At 31.9% G+C, this 14,927-nt stretch overlaps 1 protein-coding gene across 1 annotated transcript in view; it reads left to right on the top strand.

The window, feature by feature from the left end:
- LOC127701369 (tonsoku-like protein) overlaps positions 1–13,535 on the top strand; it is a 110,027-nt gene extending 96,492 nt beyond the window's left edge. Inside the window, exons 13-18 of the mRNA XM_052205265.1 lie at positions 5,490–5,639; positions 9,092–9,249; positions 10,272–10,443; positions 11,457–11,629; positions 12,081–12,154; positions 13,020–13,535. Coding sequence (XP_052061225.1) covers positions 5,490–5,639; positions 9,092–9,249; positions 10,272–10,443; positions 11,457–11,629; positions 12,081–12,154; positions 13,020–13,371 — 1,079 coding nt within the window. The 3' untranslated portion in view covers positions 13,372–13,535. The remainder of the gene's footprint in view (positions 1–5,489; positions 5,640–9,091; positions 9,250–10,271; positions 10,444–11,456; positions 11,630–12,080; positions 12,155–13,019) is intronic.
- Positions 13,536–14,927: the final 1,392 nt, after the last annotated feature.

The following is a 14,927-nucleotide window of genomic DNA, read 5'->3' as shown; positions in this document are numbered from 1 at the left end:
TACATGTATTAGTTTTTGATTAGATCAGTTTAAGATGAACTGCTAATGTAAAGTCAATGATATTTGGTATGCAAATTTATTGGCATTTGCAAGTATCGTTTCCATGGAGATTATATAGCCCACTCTCTCATCATGGTTCATTGACTTTGAAACTTTCACATAGTTTACAAGTTAATGTTTGTGTTTAGGTTTGTTTAAAGGGAACGACTTATAATAAGTCAACGGTATTTGGTATGCAGTTGTATTAGCATTGGCACATCTCATTTCCATGGAGATTGTTTAGCCATGTACCTTCAGTCATGGTTCATCGACTTTGAATATTTGCATAACTTACAAGTTAAAGTATTGCTATTTTAATTTCAACATTAGCATTATCAAAATTACAAAAGGTGAGACATATCTCTGTGATAACAGTTTATTATATTTTTGGTTATTATATCATTTACATGTATAATAAGTAATCTATTCCCATTAGATTCCTTATGTAACAAACCAGGTTGATCTTTCTGATGAATATACTGGAGGAGGTGGTTGTGAAGATGTTTATACTATGTTTCTGTGTTTATTTTAGGATAACCAGTCCAATCAAAAATTCCCAATTTGGTCTTATTAGTCCTAAAATTCTCAGTCCAGGCAAGGGCCTTGATGAATTAAAAAAAAATATTTAAAAACCATATAATATATCATGAAATGATAGAAAAATTTGAGGTACAGTATAATGTTTGACTCTTATCTGTGTAGTTCCAAAATTTTTCTCAAAATAGAAATAAGGAGATGTGGTTTGATTGCCAATGAGACAACTGTCCACCAGCGACTATAAAAGGAAGAGGATGCAATCAACTATAGGCCACTTTAAGGCAAAAAAAATATTATTACAAGAAGAAAAAATACCTTTTGTGAATACTATGTACATATAATGTATTACTCAATTGTTTTATGACAATTAAATATTTAATCTGTGTATTTATTAGTAGGAGTCTTAAGCAAGAGAGCTTGCTGAATGATTTAAATTAGCAAAATAGAAAATGTTCATCCTATCACTTGCAATTGTAGTTGTGACCACTTTCATTCAAATTTATTTTCATTCAAATTTAAAAAATGTATTTTCAATCATCATATTCATATTCTTTGACAATTTTTTTTTTTTATTAATTTTCACTTGTACTGTATATATGTTGCATATCCTCATTATGTGCAGAATCCATAACCAGTAATAATTTGAGAAGGCACACTCTTTAGAATTATGTTTTATTAGTTAATTTTAAATATAGTAAGACATGACTGGTAAATATTATAGGTAGAATATAGTTTAATCCACACATTGTCATTAGTCTTTAATTCTAAAGCCACAGCAGCAGTTCCTGGTGTGTAGTAATTGTTGTCTTTAATATAGCCAGTCATATATTGCCAGTGTATGGTGTTAGAATTTTTCATGATACTTATTCTTGCGTGGGTGTCAGTAGACAATATTGTTGTTACAATATGATAATATCCAGGAACTTGGCATGTAAATTTCCCTGTAGATTGGAATGATGATAGGTTGGATACACCCACAGATGTTTTAATGTCTGGAAACTTGAGTGGTCCAGCAGGTATACTACGACTCCCAGTAGAACAACCTGTGACCACAACTGAAATGAAAAGAAATCATTACATGTACTTCCATAGACATTCCTTTATTTTAGATTTATTATATTTTAGTCAAACTTGATATTTATTAACTACATGTATTAGCACTTTAATTGTGTCTGAAATATCAAACATCATAAAGAGAAATCTGAACTAGAATGAGGACAACAAAACTTAATTTTAAATTTGTTTATTTTAAAATTCATTGTCAGTTTTATTGAATCAAAAGATATAAAATTATTGTTCTCTCAGTTTTTCCATAGTCTTATATATTACATATACCATGTAAACCATGATGTATAAAAAGTAAGTGACAATATATTCATTTTTTTAAGAACTTTATAACCCCTTAACGTAAATTTGAAATCAATATGTGTAAAAAATAGCATATCAGGCCAGATCCTGAAATATTAATGTATTCAGTTCTGCACGTGTAAAGCCAGAACTGATCTCAATATTATGCCTAGCTAATGACATCACAATACATTTGAATAAGGGCTGATATCCATATCAAGGCAAGCTTATGAGATTGTCTTATTATCCATGCATACCATTTTCTATTTCATTTCATCAGGAAAAGAAACATATAATTGTTGAATGTCAATATGATGATTGATAGATTGATTGTTGGTGTTTAACACCACTTTCAGCACTCATGGCTATATCATAGCTAGTTTTTTTGTGGTTAGGAAGCCAGAGCACCTTGTGATGATGAAATAAAGAATATAAAAAACAAAAACTAATGTCATATAAACATGGGCTTAAATTAATAAAAATAATACGTGGAATGTGCCCATTCAAAAGTCGACGTTAAATTGAAATTTAAGTTTAAGACATTTATTTTGAGGATTAAACATCTTGGTTTTGAAAAGAATAATGAAAAGGTTATGGTACTTTCTGCCATACAAGGTGACTGCTTTTATACAATGTTCAGTCAAGTGATTGAAATAAACATATACAAGATTTTGTTGCAATATTCTGGTGATTTTAGGGGTTTGTTCATTTTGATGTTGCATTGTTGGTAGATATTGCTTTAAAAATGGTAGTATTTGTGGACGACCTGCAAATTTCATTTTTCATTGCTGCTTACTTTGATTGGCTAGAAAGTGATTAAAAACAGGAGCAACAAAATAACATATAAGGCTGGCTTAATTTTTTGGGAGGAAACACTGTGCTAGATCGTTTGCAGTACGTGTTATTGTTGTCCTATGTTGTCATAGCGTTTTTTGCAAGAAATCTGTTTGCTCATAAGTTGCAATATATCTTTTCTGCTGAAAGATAAATTTTTAATTTTAACCTTTCTTATGTTCACATATTGAAAATCTAAAATTAAATTATTTTTAGTGGAGAAATATCATAACTCACTTGCAAGCAATTGAAAAATGTTATTCACTTTTCAAATTATCCCTAACATCCTGCCTTCCTCTCTTATTGAACCCTTCCAATTATATTGCACTTTACCTTTTTGTAGTTTTTTATCCAGATTTTTCTGAAAAAGTGAGAAAGACAGGTTGTGATGTCTTCCCAATTGTTCAATTTCATTCTTTGACTCAGATGTCATATTACGTAAAATTTGGAAATCTTGGAGTTGTTTCTGTTGGAGCATTTCTGTAGACATTTTCTGTTTATTTTCAATGGCTTCATATTGATTATTCATTTTAGTTTCCAGTTCATGTCTTGATGATGTGGTCAGATTATATAAAGCTAGAAAGTCTTGGTGCTGTTTCTGTTGGATCATTGATACTGAAGTGTTCTGGTTCTTTTCAATGGTTTTGTATTGATTATTCATTTTATTTTCCAGTTCATGTCTTGATAATGTGGTCAGATTATATAAAGCTACAACATCTTGGTTCCATGCTTGTTCATGGCTGGTCAGTAAGTTGATTCTCGAATCAAATGTTTGAACTTGTCCTTGTAGTGTTTGGAGAGTTTGCAATTGCTTGATGCTTTGAAGTTGTTCAAGTTGTCTAATTTTTTGTTCAAGATCAAGAGTTTTATTTACAGCAACATTAATTTCTGCATCATACTTTGTCTGAATCCTACACAGGTCTTGTTGCAGATTTGCTGTATTTTTATCCTGGGTAGCCATGGCTTCCTGAAGCTTGGTATAATTTTCTGCTATTTCATTATACATGTTTTCCTTAGCTGTCAGCTTCCTTTGAGTTGTGCTGTATTTATTTTCCAGTACCTGGTTCTTTTTCATTAGTGCTTCAATGACCTCAGTGTCATTGTTGGATGTTTGTGCTGCAAGCTTCTTTTCAATTAGGTCAAACTTTTGTTGTAACTGATTGGTTAATAAGTTCATCATCTTCTCTTGTTGGTCACGGTATGATTCATGTTGTTGGTGTAATATTTCTTGCTCTTGGTGTAAAGTTTGTTGCTCTTGGTGTAATAATTTTTGCATGTTTTCCAGGTCACGGTGAAATTGATTTTTGTCAGGATAGTATTCTGAAACTGTCAGATATGTTGGTTGGCCTACAAGAGAAGAAGAATTCTTACTATCCAAAAGGAAACCACCTGACATTCGACTCATAAGCAATAAAATAACAAAAGTAAACATTTTGTCTTGTTTGTAGTAAATACCTCCAAATGTTCTAAAATATTTGTCTGTGTATTATGCATATATTTTTTTTAATCTAAAACAGATATTTTTACTGGGTTATCAAGGAGCTATTATTGTGCAAACATTTCTGTGTATTCTGATAATAATTTATATAACTTTTAGGTCAGATTGATTTGTAGTCTCATATATGACAATATTTATCTAAGTGTAAACCTTCTAAATTTTCAGTATCATTTTGTGAGCTTTGCTTAGCGTACTGTACCTATAGTTAAATTTACCAGTAATAAATTTTCAAAATTACAAGACCTGATTATAAAAGGTGAAACAAGGAACATGAAGAGACACAAAACAACGAAGGCTAAAAGACAGAAAGGACTGTCCAATATTTTGACTGAAGAGGTCGTCGTCAAGTATTGCTTAAAAAAGACTAATAACATCCACATTATTTAAGGTTTGAATGGCCATGTTTCAAGACTTAGGTTACGTAATGCCTTCAGGTTTGAAATCAGAACAAAATACATTGCAAGTGTTAAGAATGTAAACCATGAAAATTCAAATCAGCTGTTAACACAGATAATAAATAAGTGATTTTAATATATATTTTATCAGTTGACTATCGATATGTGCATTATCCAAAAATGGGAGTTTTGTACATATTCTATCATAAAAGGTATATTGTAAAAGTTTATCTTTTTCAATCAATCCACACCACAAAACATAAAAATTCATAGTACAGTTTATTTCTTAAAGTTCATTTCCTTGGGTTCTATATATAGTGTATCTATATATAGCTCCATTTGTCTGGGGATGTACAAGTAACTGCATGTCTTCAATATTTTGGAAAATGATTGCTGAGGCCGGATAGATGTCTGTTTGCAATTTCTTTAAACAACTAGATGGATATGGATTGAACTTAATAGATTCCAAAGAACATGATGCCAATATGTGGCAACATGTAACTTTTCTACCTTAAAACGTGACTGCCGTGCCACCATAACTTAAAAAAGAAAATTTGGCAACAAAAAAAAAAAAAAGATTTGAAATATCATGTGAAAGAATTAACTTCTACCAAACTTTGGTTTAATAATCAATTGATCGTGTTGATGATTCTTTAAACTGGTACAATCATCCATTTATCTATATACTTTCTGTTGTCTGCTTCATCATTGTTTGATGAATGAATTTCCTTTTACTCAAAAGCAAGAGTGGGGTATATATAAATAAGAAAGCAGTAGCTCATACTGCATCATTTTGTTTAATTTCGTACTGATATTTAAATGTAAAAATTTTTTTACAGTTTGCTACAGAAACATAAAGACAATATTGCAGTCATGTGACACTACATCGAAACTGGTGATATCAGACCTTGGCCTACGACCTCTACAGATACAGACAGTTTTTAGAGCATTGCAATGTCAGAATACACTCAAAGTACTCTGCTTACCAGGCAAGTAATTTAAATTTTGATTTAAAATCTTTGTGATGGGCTTTTTCTTAAAATGATAGAACATTGACATATCTCCTTGTTTGTTAAAATCTACTCTCTCAGTGAGAAATATATGTAGCAGCATGGATTGGGTTTGATCAATAGAACATTAATAATAATTTATGTGGGGTAATCATAGATGAGAAAGGAATCCAACACAAATCAGACCAAATAAAAAAGGAGATTAATATCTGACGATCAACGATAGACAAGTGTATACTGTATGTTTAGTTTTAATGTTTTGTGTCGAGACAATTTATGAAAGATTAAAATAACTGCCAACACCAAATTCCTAAATGATCCAAAAAATGAAACTGCTGCTGAAAAGGTTTCTGACTTTGGAAAGGTGCATTTCAATTTGTGCTGGTAAGCCTTTTTTGGAAAGATAAAAAGAGTTGTTCCCTTACAGCATCAACTTACATACTTTGATGCGGTTTGCCACTATATCTAATGTTCTAAAAACTTTCAGTGTCCTAGTGAATTTGCACAAATGAACTGTGAAAACTTAGGTTACTGTGGAAGTACTTTTATTCGTGGGGTACCAATTTTCGTGGTTTTCGTGGATGGCTTTATCCACAAATTTAAGTGTCCAACGAAATATAACAACTGATGTCCAGATCAAGACATGGAAAGATCCCAATGACTATACAGGCATATAATCTAGAGAATACATTGAATATCAGAAAACGTACTATGAAATATATATGTACACCTTCAGAGAAGATTTTACACATTTGATCTTTAAAAAATTAAAACTGTATGACTTTTAACCTTTTAATTCTCGTGAAAAATTAGTTAGGATCAATGAAAGTCAGACTTCATGTGATGATATACAATGATAAAGTGTTCATTTTATCTTCTTATAGTTTTCATACAAAAAAAATGATATTTGGCTTGCTATTTATTTCATTCGAATTAATTCTATCATTCAAAGTACATTTGTACCTTTTTAGCTCACCGGGGCCCAAAGGGCCCCATGTGAACTTATGCCATCACTTGGCGTCCGTCGTCTGTCGTCGTAAACTATTTCAAAAATCTTCTCCTCTGAAAGTACAGAGCCAAATACCTTCAAACTTTAACTAAATGTTCCTTAGGGTATCTAGTTTACAAATTGTATCCAAAGTTTTGATCCATCGACAAACATGGCAGCCATGGCTAAAAATAGAACATAGGGGTCAAATGCAGTTTTTGGCTTATATCTCAAAAACTAAAGCTTTTAGAGCAAATGTGACAGGGGTAAAATTGTTTAATTGGTCAAGATCTAATGGCCCTGAAATTTTCAGACGAATCGAACAACCCATTGTTAGGTTGCTGCTACCGAATTGGTAGTTTTAACAAAATTTTGCAGTTTTTTGTTATTATTTTGAATATTATTATAGATATATATAAACTGTAAGCAGCAATAATGTTCAGCAAAGTAAGATCTACAAAAAAGTTAATATGACCAAAATTGTCAATTGACCCCTTAAGGAGTTATTGCCCTTTAAAGACAATTTTACACAATTTGTTCATCAAGTTTGCTAACATTTAAAAATCTTCTCCTCTGAAATACAGGTGAGCGATTCAGGCTCTTGAGAGCCTCTTGTTATTCATGAAAGAGTTTTTCAAGGTACATGTTTATTGCCTTATTAACACCTTTGATGATCGTTAATCTGTTGATCATTTGCGATTAGTGTCATAACTTCTGATAACCTGTGTACAACAATAAAAATGTTTACTTTGTTATTTAATTCAATCGAGACAATTTGTAAACATACATGAATCAGTTTATTTCCGAAAGCAATTATTTAATTAAAAATTTGATGAATGTTGTCAGTAATACAAGACGAACAAATGAAAAGGAACACCCTATTTTGCGATGTCCCACAAATCTTTATAGAACTACAAGTAGTGTGAACATATGATCATTTTCAAGAATCTTCGTATCTGATGGCCTCAATTTTTTCACACAATTTTTTTTTTTTTAGGAAAACTATCATCCACGAATTTAAGAACCCACGTACATGTAACGTTTGCTCAAACCACGAAAATTGATACCCACGAATAAAAGTACTTTCACAGTATATTTTTTGAGCTGTTACTTTCAAGCAGGGCTTCCAAAATTATTTTTAGCCAGCCGGACATTTTATATATTATCCCGATTTTAATCCCTTAAGACTAAATAAATAAAAGGCAATTATGGTAATCAGTTGCCGAGTTGGCCATCCCAATGATTGACATTAAAAAAAAAATGATATTAAACTTTCTTTGATTCAAATTCGAAGTTCTGACGTAAACTGTTAAATTGGCAGTGCATCTTTCGAAGTGTGCAACATCAGCGTACTTATATCTGCTTAGACTCTTTATTTGTGCAAAATAACGTTGTCAAAAACTTTACTTTCGTTTTTAAATCTAAACCGGATGTTATCTTGACAATGGTAAAACATGGACCAGAGACGGATACGTAAATTCCGTGTACATTTGCAAAGCATGAATGAGTGCAAATAGCTCTTTCTACGTTATTTCTTCAAGAAAATATTCGAAATAAACGTGAGATAAAGGTATCAATGACAATTTAAGCATTTTTTGAAGAAATTAGGATGCATTAAATTTCACACCTGCGCACATGCGCACATGTGTACTAGTTCAAACAGAGACATGTCTCTGGTTCAAACAACGTGGTTATGACGATTTTTCATTTTCACTTTTTTAATTTTTTCATCAAATCATATTTGTAAACGTATTTCTGATAATTTAAATCTTTTAACTAAATTAATTAGATGCAAACCGCTGAAATGTAAGAAAATAACTTTAAATAGACCGATCAATGTCCGGTTCAAAATAGTTTACCTGTCACCTGAACAGGTAAATTTCAGCTGTTCGACAACTAATTAGCCTTGATTAAAATGAGAAGGTATTAAAGTAGGGGTTGTTTTGATAGTACTTAATGATCATGTCACTTTTATGACCGGAAATGTGTGGCTGTTAAAGGCAAAAGGTTGGATCAAAAAGATCGCGAATTATGTTAAAATGACCGTCTCTTAAGCCTTGAAAAATAAAAAGTAGATGTCAGTTTCATGCTTTGCCCAGCCGGACTTTTACCGGACATTATACAAATGTCCGGAATATATGACCGTTTTGGAAGCCCTGCTTTCAAGTCTCGAGTATGTAAGTCATCAGTTATGTCAACTTGCTTGCTGGATTAATCATTAATAAAATCATTGGTATTAAGTAAATGTAGTGTTGCAATACAATTAAAATTGACATCGGTCATAATCAACAAACAGACAAAGATGGAGTTTTCATTTGAAATAAATTATTTATTTTCTGAGTTAATATTACTAGATAGAATGACTTTTGTGCATACTATTTCTGGTAGCTTGTCATAGAAAAAAATCATAGAAATATCATTCAGTCTTTATACAATACTGCAGGGAACAGAATGGGAGACCATGGATTAGACAGTTTCTTGAAAGTCTGTAATACCTTACCAAACCTGTGTGTACTGAACTTTAAATGCAATGAAATAACAGCAGTAGGACTAAAATCCTTGGCAGATTTCTTACAGAACTGTGAAACACCTGTTTTAAAGGTAGGAAGGATTATGGGTACTAAATCAATAAGAAAAAAAAACAAATAAATGTTCCCAAAAGATCTTTTATGACGTATTTTTTTACTCAAGTAAACTGCTTTTAGTATTTGTTTCTCCAAAGTTCCCAATTTTGAAAAATTATTTCCCTTTTCGCTGACATTTGTCTGAAAGAAGAGTGAAAAAATATTGTATTATGCTCAGCTAAAGTAGTTAAAACAAGGAATTATTTGAATCTGGAATAATTAGAATTCTGGAATTTAGGAGGGTTAGCCATGCAGGCAATATCAGTGAAAGTAATCTGAACATTAGCCATGTGTGCATGGCTAACCCTCCATAGTTGGGTTAGTTTTCATCATACATTTCTCATCAGTTTTCCAGAATTCAAAATTAATCCAGATTCAAATAATTCCTTGTTTTAATGTTTATTTCCATATTTGAAGAGAGTGAGTAACTATTGTCTAAAAATTAATATTTGACTGTCTGCTTTTCAATTTTTTTTTTTACAAAAATCATCCAAAACTGAATAGTTGTTACCTGCCTCAAAAGGAATGTTTACGGAATTTATACAAATAACAATCAATCACTCGTGTAATCCTTGTTAAAAAACTGTTGAACGCCAAAAAACGTCATGTTCCCCTCTTTTTCCAAACCGTGACTGATTATCACAAATAGATAGAAGATTTCTAATTTTCTTATGAAACCTCAACTTCATAGACTGTTTTGAATATAGCAGTAGTAACTCTTTTATTTAAAATGTGCAAGATAAAATTTAGATTAATTCCTAATTTAAACTATCCTGATGGTTTCTTTAGAGTCAATCAAACTACCACTAGACCACTGATAAGTTTAAAAGTACATTTTGCAATTGAAAAGAACTGTATCAGTGGATTTTACTGTAAAGGATATCATGTTTTTTATAACAAGTTCAACACTTTATAACTTTGATGTCTTCAATGATGATGTAGTAATCCTTCTTGTATTTTGAAATTGTTATTTATTGAAGAAAATGTTTTTGATTTCAGAATTTGATGGAGTTGAATCTGAGTTACAATTCTCTAGGAGATTCCAGCTGCCAGTCACTGGCTAGTATAGTGACACACCTACCTATGCTGAACACATTGTCCATATCATCTTGTGATTTTACTGCTAAACTGTTCCAGCAACACAGAATTAGCCTGATGGAAAGTTTACTGAGTAAGTCTTCAATGAAAGGTTTATACTTCTTAAAAACAGTCTTAACTTCTTCTGCTACATTGCTTAGTTGTTGGAACGAAACTGAAGCAAATTCTTAAACAAAAATTTAAAACACAGATTTTTAGTGGGTACAAATTTTTCAAGAAATTACTAAAAAGTCCTTTATGATTTTTAATGACAATAAATGATTAAAGTACAAAATATGTTTGAAGGTTTTCAATAAGTCATGTCATGAATCATTCTGTAATATTTCAAACAATAAAAAGATAAATGGATTATTTTTTATGCCCCCACAGCAGCGGAGGGGGCATTAAGTGTTACCCTTGTCTGTCTGTATGTCCCAGAATAATTTTCCGTTTTCTAACTTTAGTTTGCCTCAACCAAATGTTATGTAACTTCTTCACAATGCTTATTACCACAAAACACAGATCAAGTTCAAATTTGGGTTGCTTCACTTTTACCATTCCTGAGTTATGTCCCTTTATAACGTTATATGCAAGCGGGAGCATCATCTGTTTCCAATGGACACATTCTACATTTATTTAATTTTCAATTGTAGTTCAAGGAGCCAAAGTTTTATGCAAAATTTTACCAAAATCTGTGACATAGCTCATTTACTGTATCTTGTCAATAAGGTAGTTCAACACAAAGTTGTGGTCACATCAACTTGAAACTTATTACAAATGCTCATTATGATGTGAACTTTTTAAACTAAATGCCTAATAAGAGTTTTGACTCAAAATAAAAGGCAATGTACAATTTCGTCTTTAAAAAGGTTGAGAACACCAAGAGATGATTTTTCTTGAAAACATCCAAGAACATATAAAGTATAAAGGCAAAGTAATTGTGTAGTGGAAATGAAATTAAACATGTCATTAATTATTCATGCTACTGTTAATAGGCAGAATATCATAAGGTAAGACTGACAATTTTTCATGGTTTTGTTGTGTGACTGTAGGTAGTACAATCTTTAAGTTAAAACATGAATATGTATGAGATATTATTTTTTTCAGATTGTCAGTTGCAGAATTTGGATGTCTCTCATAACCAATTTGGTATGCTGGGTATAGAATTATTGTTAAAGACCATCAATCCTGCAACCATGTGGTCATTAAACATAGGCAATACACTAACATCTGCACCACAATCTTATTTCTTGTTACATATACAGAACTTTTTGTCAAAGGTAAGGCTTTTTTTTTACTCATACTGGTATAGGGGAGATAATCCATGCTGCATCTGTTTTGCCCAAATTTTAATCAATGTAAATGACTTTACATATATGCATTTACACCGTCAAGAGATTGAAAATTTGATAGGTAAATTCATATACAGTGGATCATTAGCAGAAAATTGGAGAGACACTCTTTTTTATAATTAGTAGATGTGAAATATATATTCAAAATTCTAGATATTTCGTGTTGCATTAACCTTATTTGATTCTTCATTTAAGGAGGTGACTCAGCTTCCTGAATTCCCTTTTAATCTGCCACTGCAGTTCATAGGCATTGGTTAAGTTTGGCGCCACAGAAGTGGTGATTGTGGTTATTGTGTAATAAGACATTTATAAATTATGTATTGCAAACCACTACATCCCATTTATTCGCGCTGTTTGAATTTGAATTATTATATTTCAGGAGAAGTGTAGCCTCCAAGATTTAAATCTTTCTGGATGTCACTTGTCAACAGAACATACAGACTTCCTTGTTAGGTAAGGGACCAAAATAGAAACAGTGTTAGGATAGTGTACAAAAACACATTGATATATGAAAGAACAGACACAATGCAGAGAAAGAATAAAGTAGGGATTGTTTACACAACAAGATTGATTTTTGCCGTTCAATGCTATTTTCTGCACATTGGGCTATTTTATGGCTGCCAGTTTTTATTGGTGAAGAAGCTGGAGTAGACAGAGAAAACCACCAACCTTTGTTTAGGAAAACTGGCAATTCTAGTCAATTAAGATCGTAGTCAAAGACATTTTCCATGAGTGGGTTTCAAACTCACAGCCTCAGTGTTCACAGGCTAGTGATTACTGTAGAAGACCACTTGGCCACACGAGACCTCCATTACAACAAAAGAAAGGGAAGAGAGACAAATGCATAGAAAGCAGCAGCTGTAAAATGAAAGCATAAGAAGCATTAGAAATAAAATTACCACATGTATAACAAACAAAAGAATAGGAAAGGAACAAATAAAAGTACAAGTACAAAAACAAAACAAACAAGATAACAAAATTTCTGTCTCTATCCAAATTACCCTCATTTTAAAGTTGCAGTCAAAATTTCCCTGACCTTTATCTCGAAAGGTCTCTATTACAGGATCTACCTATTGTATTAAATGTTGATTTGTTCTGTCCTGAACTATTTACCACTGGACATTAAGCAACCAATTACAATCAGTCTTAACCATATTAATGTAAGAAGAAAGAAAATCTGAGCTGTACTGCTTTTGACATGCAATACACAGACTTAACATTCCTGAAGACATCTGCATATTTTGATAGTTTGTTTTGTAATTTCAATGTATTTTAAATGAATTTGTTTTCATATTGAAATCTACTTTTAATCTTTCAGCATTCCAATAGCTGGTAAAAGTCTCACCTCACTAAATCTCTCAGACAATCCCAAACTAGACAATAGTGTGGTGACAAGAGTATTGGAAGTGGCCTCGACAAACAACACACACTTGGAGAAGATCACGGCAGAAGGTTGTGGCATCATATCACCATTGGATACCATGTTTCTTGATGCCATCAGTGACAAATTAATGTCAGACTATTCTCTTAAATTTATTAGTTTTACATGTAGAAATTTAGACAAAGTTGATGCAGATAGTTTATCCCAAATTTGGACAGAACATTGGAAAGATTCAGCACAGATTCAAATTAGCAGTTGCTTGGTTAGATTGAGTGTATCTAGCACATAATTTACTTGTTAATAAAAACTATAAAGTTTTTAATATAAACTATAAATATCTTAGAAAATGTATTAAGGAGTAAGTCAAATTAAATCATATTGTATCCTTATTGTTATTGCATGTGTTGATTTGTAATTTGTATAATATTATGATTAATAATATGTATTATAGTATGTGCCATTTACTGAAATCTTTTCATGAGTTTTTGTTATTTCTTATTTGTTAATATTGAACATTGACAAGATGAACAAACATCAAATCCATTGTTAAGATTCATGGCATAAAACAAGGGAGGTAAATTTCCAAACATTTCTTTCAAATGAAAGATGCACTTTTTGTCTCGCCTGGCGACACATCGGTGTTGCTTTTTCAGCTGCAAAGACGTCAACAATTGTTAAGTTTTCTGCTTAAGTCAGTTTGATAGAAACCACTTGTGATAGATCAATGATATTTTCTATAAAGTTGCATTACTACAGTACATATCAGTTTGACGACTATTACGAGGCCATGGTTCAGTGACTTTGAATTAATAATCAATGTTGCTATCCATCAGATTATCTTTTTCTGAATTTTCTGCCGACAGCCTACATATCTCTGTGTCAATAGTTTATTTTCATTTTTGCTTATTATCTTGAAAATTGTAATAAATAGATAAAAACACTAAACAGCAAAAAGGATCGGCAAGACAAGATCCACAAATAAGTCAGGATGGCTAAAATCATCAGTCTGATCCTTATTGGAGTTATTGCCCTTTAATGTTGATTTTTACCTATTTTTTGCATTGTTGCCTGATGTCTTGAAATGGCCGAAATTGTAAGTCGGCTCCTTATTGGAGGTATTGCTCTTTAATGGTGATTTTTACCATTTTTTTGTATTTTTGCCCATTGTTGAAGATGCACACAGACCTAGGTGAGAGACACAGGCTCTTTAGAACCTTTAGTTTCATAAATTGCATGATTCATGTATGGAATATAAAAATGATAAATGGATGTGGTATAATTACCAATGAGACAACTCTCCACCAGAGACCAAATGACATCGAAGTTGACGACTATAGGTAACCGTACGGCCTTCAACAATGATCAAAACCCAAACCACATAGTAAGCTATAAAAAACCACTAAAAAGTAAAATAACGAACTCTAAGGAAAATTCAAAACGGAAAGTCCTTTATCAAATGGCAAAATTGAAAGCTCAAACACATCAAACGAATTGAAAATAACTGTCATATTCCTGACTTGGTACAGGCATTTCCTTATGTAGAACATGGTGAATTTTATTTAGGGGCCAGCTGAGGACCATCTCCGAGTGCGGGATTTTCTCACTGCGTTGAAGACCCATTGGTGGCCTTCTGCTGTTATCTGCTCTTTGGTCGGGTTGTTGTCTCTTTGACATATTCCCCATTTCCAGTCTCAATTTTATGAATTAAACCTGGTTTTATAGCTAGCTAAACCTCTTACTTGTATGGCAGTCGCATAGATCTACAAATAAGTCAACATTCCATTCAGAAGGCTACAATTAGAAATTTCTATCATTCAGAGGCCAAATACATAAGTGATGGTAAGT

This window comes from Mytilus californianus, unplaced genomic scaffold, assembly GCF_021869535.1.
Source record: "Mytilus californianus isolate M0D057914Y unplaced genomic scaffold, xbMytCali1.0.p SCAF_5, whole genome shotgun sequence".
In the NCBI taxonomy this organism is placed as follows: Eukaryota; Metazoa; Mollusca; class Bivalvia; order Mytilida; family Mytilidae; genus Mytilus; species Mytilus californianus.
Note: the sequence above shows the minus strand (reverse complement) of the source record. Positions and strands in the feature narration are given on the sequence as shown.